At 31.6% G+C, this 8,057-nt stretch overlaps 1 protein-coding gene across 1 annotated transcript; it reads left to right on the top strand.

The window, feature by feature from the left end:
* Positions 1–1,079: 1,079 nt before the first annotated feature.
* On the top strand, positions 1,080–6,939 carry LOC107940593 (BEL1-like homeodomain protein 4). The gene is made up of 5 exons (XM_016874036.2): positions 1,080–1,470; positions 1,656–2,783; positions 3,513–3,898; positions 4,759–4,819; positions 6,236–6,939. The coding sequence occupies exons 2-5, from the start codon at positions 1,713–1,715 to the stop codon at positions 6,779–6,781; spliced, it is 2,064 nt and encodes a 687-aa protein (XP_016729525.1). The 5' UTR covers positions 1,080–1,470; positions 1,656–1,712; the 3' UTR covers positions 6,782–6,939.
* Positions 6,940–8,057: the final 1,118 nt, after the last annotated feature.

The following is an 8,057-nucleotide window of genomic DNA, read 5'->3' as shown; positions in this document are numbered from 1 at the left end:
TTCATTTTTGTTATTAATGCAAAAAATTCCCAAAGACCTTTTTGCCCTTACCAACTATTGCTATTAATGAATATATACTAATGATTAGGTAGGGTAATTTTGTCATTTCAACATATTGAAGGATGGTGGTAGTTTGGATCATTGAAATGACTTTGTACTGACCTTATCTTTATTTTATTCCGTAGTTTGTGTTGGTTCCCAGAGGACGCCATTTTAAATTACAATAATACCCTACTTTTCAACACAATTTTATTAAATAATTATTTTTCATATATTAAAAATAAAATTATTGAAAATAATAATAAAATTATTTTTTTAAAAAATCCATGGACAATGAAATAAACTATACTTATTTTAATGTTTAAAAAATGTCAACTTGTGTTGAATGATTTTTTAGCTAAATAAAAAAAAATCTAGACAGTGGTTAATTTTGTAATTTGATAATAATGTAATAAATTAAAACTAAAGTCTATGTTTTTTTCTCTCTATTTTTTTATTTTATAAAAAAAATCTAATTCATACTTGTTTTTAAATTTTACAAGCAATATCAATAAAATAATATTTTTAAATCCCACGTGTTGATGATCAAGGTGCTCATCGTCCCGAGTCATAATTCTATATAATAAATCAAATTATAATACATCATCAACGAATTTTAAAATTAAATTCACTTAATTTTCTTTTAATTTGACAACATAATTTATTTGGAGTAATATATAATTTATTCACTTTCAATACTTTGTCCCGTTTATTCAAAAAGTGTAAATTAGTATTTGTATGTTAGATTAAAAAATAAAATTAGTTTTTCTGTTAAAAATTCTATTCATTTTTACTATTAAAAACTAATTTTTATTCGTCAACATAAGGAACATATAGTATATCACGTGTCATTATCTGGTTAAATTTACTCTAATTTTTAATTGTATAAGTGAAACGGATAAAATATAATCTGATCCCTATTACATACTGTATTATACTTAGATTACGAGTAGTTTAGGGAGTTAATAAAAGAAATAATAATTCTAAATTATTAGCAAATATTTTTCATTATAAAATGTTTTTCTAAAATTAAGTTTTTCATTATAGCAAACTTTTCCCCTCATTTCTGATATTTTTCACATCTGGGTCTATTTCTTCATGTTTTCTCGAGAAAAAAATAAGATTATCATTTCTTTTTCTTCCTTATTATTTGATTCTTTTTTACTGTCATTATTTTGCAGCCTATATATATATAAAATAAAGAAAAGGGTCACTGCTACAAAGGAGAGGAAAGAAAAGGAGAGAAAGAGACGACAGACACAGGCAAACACACACACATAGACATATACAGCAAGAAAAGAAAAGAAAAGAAAGGAAAAGAAAAGAAAAGGAGGGAATTGAAGAAAGCTTTCAATACCTTAGAAGAGAAAACGATGTCTTAAGAGCTCTCTCTCTTACATATCCTTTCATTCTCTGCAACTCTCTAACAAGGTCTGCTGTCTCCCTATATATATACATACACTCACTCTCTCACACATATACACCTCTTTAATATATATAATGATGAAAATGATTAATAAACAAAAACCCATTTCTTTTCTTGTTTTTCTTTTTATGTTGTTTATGATTAATAACAAGATGGGGTGTTCTTTGTTTTTGGATCCATAATTGAGCAGAGAAGGTATAGATGATGATGATGAAGGCTTGTTGATATATGATTCTAAAGAAATTCTATGGCTTCCCAAGGTTACCACCATCACCACCACCACCACCATCAAGCAGCTGCTGGTATCTTCAGTTTCTCAAATGGGTTCGAGAGATCAGCCATAAACCACCAAGAACAGCAGCAGCAGCTGGTACAACAGATCCGGAGAGATAAGTTAAGGGTTCAAGGGTTTGAACCACCACCACCACCATTAGTAGGGATTGAAGAAGAAGAATCAAATGCTTTACCTGTTTATGAATCAACAGGTATGTTATTATCGGAAATGTTTTATTTTCCTTCAAGTGTTACGGTGACCGCCGCTTCCACCGAGTTATTAGACCAGTCTTTGCAAGCTAATTATCGAGGACAGTTAGGTGAATCAAAGAACGACCGTGATAGTTTAGCTCAACAACAACAGTTGCCGAGTATTAATGCTGATTCAGCAGCTGCCATGCATCTTTTCTTGATGAACCCACAAACAAGGTCGCCTTCCCCTCCACCACCACAACCACAACCACCACCACGAGGGTTTCATGGAGGTGCTTTTCCACCTCAATTCACTTGGGTTCCTGATAATTCCCATGAAGGAGGCCATGGCCAAGGCCAAGGCCAAGGCCAAGGCCAAGGCCTTTCACTATCTTTATCATCTTTACAACACTTGGAAGCAGCCAAATTGTATTATAACCAAGGAGGTGCTACTGGTGGTGCTGATGGTGGTGGTGGTTCTTCTGCTACAGCTACAGCGCAGTTTCAATACAAGCATGACCATCATTCTCCTCATCAGCCACTTGGATTGGTTCAAAACCATCAAGTTCATGTTGGGTACAATTCATCATTGGGAATGGTCAATGCATTAAGGAACTCAAAGTACACCAAACCAGCTCAAGAACTATTAGAAGAATTCTGCAGTGTTGGTAGCGGTCGATTCAAGAAGAAAAAACTTGGTAAAAACAACATAAACCCTAGCTCTAATCCAAGCAATGATGGAACAACAACCAATGGTTCATCTTCATCAACAAAGGATCTTCCTCCATTTTCAGCTTCTGATAGAATTGAACATCAAAGAAGGAAGGTCAAACTTTTATCCATGCTTGATGAGGCATGTATTCTCTAATCTCTTTTCCTCTCTCTCCTTCAATAGTCAATGACCAAATGATAGAGCACAAAGCCGGCTATGGTGCAAAAGGGTACTCAAATAGTATCTAGTTGGTAGAGTTTGATTTATTTGATTTTTCTATTCTAAAAATCTAGGGGTCTATATTAGTTTTGGTGGGATGTTCCATTTGATTGAAAGTTGACTATTTGCCCACCATATATATATATAAACTTATGAGCATCCCATCCATACCATAATATAACATCTTAATATTATAATTTGTTTTATTAGCGTTGAGATTGCATTTTATCCTCTATGATAACAAAAAGGTAAATTAATTTTTATATATTAGTCAAAGAAATAAGCTAATCTTTTTTTTTGAAAATTTTATAAATTTTTACTGTTAAAAACTAGCATGACAAATAAAATAATCAGACACTGACATGTGATGTGTCATGTATACCTCATGCTGACATATATGAACTAATTTTTAATAATAGAAATAGATGAAATTTACTCTTTAATCTTATGTATAAAGACTAATTTGCTCATATTTTGAGCAAAGGGAGACAAAATACAATCGACTCTTAGTACAAGTTTTTTCATGATATTTTTAACCTTATTTACTCTTGTTAAAAGGGGGGGGGGTAAGGCACAAAGATATCACCACCATTAACATATCATTTCATTACAAAACATTATTAACAATGGTTGTTCTTGTTCTTGTTGTAGGTGGATAGGAGATACAACCATTACTGTGAACAAATGCAAACAGTAGTAAACTCATTTGATCTAGTAATGGGTTATGGTGCAGCAATACCATACACAGCTCTTGCTCAAAAAGCAATGTCAAGACATTTTAGGTGTTTAAAAGATGCTATATCAAGCCAATTGAAACACAGTTGTGAACTGTTAGGTGAAAAAGATGGAGTTGGAACATCAGGCATAACTAAAGGAGAAACACCAAGGTTAAGGATGTTAGAACAAAGTTTAAGACAACAAAAAGCATTTCATCAAATAGGAATGATGGAACATGAAGCTTGGAGACCACAAAGAGGCTTGCCTGAACGATCTGTCAACATATTAAGAGCTTGGCTTTTCGAACATTTTTTACACCCGTACGTTCTTTTGACCCCTATTATCTGACATATATTATATAGGTTAACAATAGAATCTGCATCATTGGTAATTGAGTGTATATATATATATGGCATAATGAAACATTTTATTTAGCTCACGAAATCCAAGTATATCCTTGGGATGAATAATAATAAGCTGTTTATATGTCACTCAGTGACCCCCAAAAATTCGTTATTTCGAAAAAAAAAAAAGAGTCAACTTTATTAGAGCTTTGTATCACAGATGACACCTTATTATCGGATTGCATTTTATCCTTGAGTAAGGAGCAGAGAAGGTGTTGGTAGTGGTATTTCTCCCTGAAAATATATATTTTTTATATGTGTTTTAATTTTTAAGAAATTACAAGTAGTATATAATTAAAATTACTTTTTAATTCTCTCAAAATTTTATTAATTTTTGGTCCCTTCTAATACATTTTCCTGGCTTCACTCTTGCTTCTGTGATTCAAATATGGTAAGTTAAAAAGTAAATTGACTTTTTTATTAAAAATTTCATAATGTAAATATGAGTAATACGTAACACCCACGCGTAATTATTTAATTATTTAGTCAACTACGATAATTTTTAATAATAATAAAATATTGAAGAAAAAACACTATGATACTTTTAATTTAACCTTTTTTCTTTTTGTTACTAAGTGATATATGTGTGTGTGCATGTAAGTAATAATGAAAGAGATGTTGTACTGCAAAAGAAACAACTGGTGCTGGTTATGGTGATGATGTTTTACTATATATCTTAGATTCTCACGCCCATGCATGGTAAAGAAAAAAGAGCATCTATGAGTCTCTTTATACGGTAAATGGAGTCTAATGTCTTTTTCTGGTCTATTTCTCAGGTACCCAAGTGATGCAGATAAGCATCTTTTAGCTCGACAGACTGGTTTATCGAGAAACCAGGTAATGCCCCTTCTTTTTCACTTTCACATTATATATATACACCATAAGTAAGTTTCACAAGGAAGGGCGGAGGGGGTGACTTTTGCATGGATTTGGGTTTTTATTTCTCTGATGTTTTTTTTATTACCCATAGGACATAACATAGATTCTGAGGTTTTTTTTTCCTTCTGAAAATGAAAAGAGACAAAAGTACACAAATAGAAGACATGAAAGATTGCAGCTTTGAACATACTCTCTCTCTCTCTCTCTCTCTCTCCGTGTTGTGTTCTTCTTATCTCTCATATCAATTACACTTTCAACTACACGATAAAAGTCACCATAAATACACCATTCCTTTTATTGTTTTCTGGTTAAGTGTTTAATTAATGGGGGCATAATAATATAATTCTTAGTTTTGCATGGAAACGTGCGGTTGGAAGGTGTGTTATACATAAAGTATGATACAGGTCGTTTATTAGAAGTTAAATTATATTTTTTATTTAAAAATAAGTAAATTAGTATTTGTGTACTACATTAAAGAGTAAATTAATTTCTGTTAAAATTTTCATCTATTTTTATTATTATAAATTGGTTTTTATACATCAACATGATGATCCGTTTGCTCTGATCTAATGTCTAGATAATTAATTAATTTATTTTTTAATTAAATCTTAATATAAGGGTTCCTATGAAAATTTTACCGATATATAATATATATGAAAGACAAACACCTAATTCTAGACCTATGTCTTTTATAATTTATAACACTGAAATAAATACAGTGATTCGAGGTCATTAATGGAGTCCCCCCTTTCCTTGCCTCGCCCTAATCATGACTGCTTTTTGGAGCTTTCTGTAAGGAAACAGACATCATTGAGCAACATGTGAGGAAAGATATAGCTAGTTGATCAACAGTCCCCCCACCCCCACCATAATTATTTATTGCTTATTATTTATTTTTTAGTACGTTTATATTTTAGTCACTTAATTTTAAAAAATTACGTAGTCATTACGTTATATAAAATTTTTTATTTAAATTATTAGGATGTTAAATCACTGATATATGGTCTTATTTATTTATATTATCTACATCAATCAAAAGTTTTTTTTATTTTTTTTCATGAAACAACTTTAAACATCGTAAATCTAAAAACTAAATTTAAACAGCTTTTTTCTTTGATCTCTGACATTAACTGTGAGATTGATTTTGATTTAATGTATGTTATTCTACTCGTTGATAGATACTAATCCACTGTATCGATTATTAAATCGTCACTTAGAGCTCGTTAAATAGACTTTTTATATATATATAAAACTTAACACTGAACTGCCAGTGATTTAGATAAAAACTTTTGAATAATTTAGTGATAATTTTATAATATTTTGAAATTTATTAACTCCCAGTGTAATTTACCTTTTATCGATTTATTTTTGTAGGTATCAAATTGGTTCATAAATGCCAGGGTTAGGTTGTGGAAACCCATGGTGGAAGAGATGTACCAACAAGAGTCAAAAGAAGGAGGAGATAATAATAAAGGAACAAGGACCAACAACAATGCTGCACAAACATCAACCCCTTCAACCACAGCGGTCGGCGGGGCAGGTGGCGCATCACCACCACCACAACCACCGGAAAACGACCCTTCACTCATTGGAACCAATACTACACAATGCTTCTCCGAAAACCAACTTACCAACACCGGTACGAGTACTACTAATACCTCCACCGCAACGGAGGTGACACCACCGGTTTCCGACTCGGATATCCACCAAAGACTATTAGCTGTCACCGATGACACATGTCATCGTGGCAGCAACAACATTGTTGGGACCATTACTGCTGACAACACTGACATTGGTTCGACCCTAATAAGGTTTGGGACCACTGGGGGCGATGTGTCACTTACATTAGGGCTACGCCATGCTGGGAACATGCCCGATAAAGCTTCTTCTTTCTCAGTTACAGACTTTGAGGGCTGTTAATTTTTTTCTTCTTCCAAATTACAAATATTCCATAGCATTTCTCTTAAAATAGAAAAAAAAACAATATAATTCCATCTTGATTTTTCTTTTTTGCTTTTTTTTTGCTTTTGATAAACGTAGAGTTAGCTAGATAATGTATTTGGTCATTATTATAATTATATAGTAATTTGCCTCTTCTATATATACATAAGATTTTGTAACTTTATATAACGTGAAAATATTATTATTTGGAAGATGATAGATTATCCCATCTGTTTTTATATATGTGTGGGGGAAGTTCCACTTTGTTACGATACTCATTATTATCTACTCATAATCTGATTGGATTCGAGTCAAGTTTTACACGATTTGCACTTCAAGCTCATGTGACACTATAAGTTTGCACATGAGATTGCATGATGTGGGTTCACACGCCATCACATAGGCGAACCCTCATCGTATAAACACGCGTTAGACCTAGAGTAGGATACGTGTCGACATCACATCTATAAACAGTAACCATATCATATAAATAGATAATTTCACCATCTAAATGACACAAAGAAACACTCAACACACTTATATTAGTGTAAAATTACTCTTTCATATATTTGTGTACAATTCATATTTTAATGATCCAACTGTTATATTTTATATTCCATTTATATAGATCATGCATGTCAAATTTGACGTAAATTAAAATTTTCTAACTATTTATTTTATATAAAAACACGGTCAGCCATTTAATAAATATTAATATATACAATACTTTAGATCGATATGATATCGAATCAATTCAACAATTTACATGCATGACAATTATAATTATATCAAAATTTAATGGTTGGATCGTTAAAATATTTATTGTTCAAAGAGATATGAAAGAGTGTAAAACTACTTTAATTTTACATCGATGTAAGTGAATCCCTCCCCATATATACATCAACAGCTAGCTTTTATATATATGGGTTAGAGTTCAATACAAGTCTCCTTACCATATCAAAAAGTCCATTTTAGCCCCTATACTTTTAAAAAGATGACATTTTAATCCCTGCACATTAACTTTATCGTTAATAGAAGGACATGACATTAAAAAATAAACTCACTCATTTTGTAAATAAATGAAACGATGTGGCTTAATGGTAGCTGGTGTGGACCAAATTACAAATAATTTAAACACGATAATTACATGCAAAAAAACCAGATAGAATAGAAAACAATTTAGGGTAAAACCAGAATCAATTTCTCACCTCTACTCGGTCTTCGAAAGTGTTGTTTAGCTTTTTAATTTAATTCA

The sequence above is a fragment of the Gossypium hirsutum genome, chromosome A02 (genome assembly GCF_007990345.1).
Source record: "Gossypium hirsutum isolate 1008001.06 chromosome A02, Gossypium_hirsutum_v2.1, whole genome shotgun sequence".
Classification (NCBI taxonomy): Eukaryota; Viridiplantae; Streptophyta; class Magnoliopsida; order Malvales; family Malvaceae; genus Gossypium; species Gossypium hirsutum.
Note: the sequence above shows the minus strand (reverse complement) of the source record. Positions and strands in the feature narration are given on the sequence as shown.

What these genes read in the sequence shown, in the direction of transcription:
- LOC107940593 (XM_016874036.2), top strand. Translation starts at nt 1,713, where the DNA reads ATGGCTTCCCAAGGTTACCACCATCACCACCACCACCACCATCAAGCA. An exon ending in TTTTATCCATGCTTGATGAG is followed by an intron (nt 2,784 to 3,512) that starts GCATGTATTCTC and finishes TTCTTGTTGTAG; the next exon opens with GTGGATAGGAGATACAACCA. An exon ending in TTCGAACATTTTTTACACCC is followed by an intron (nt 3,899 to 4,758) that starts GTACGTTCTTTT and finishes TCTATTTCTCAG; the next exon opens with GTACCCAAGTGATGCAGATA.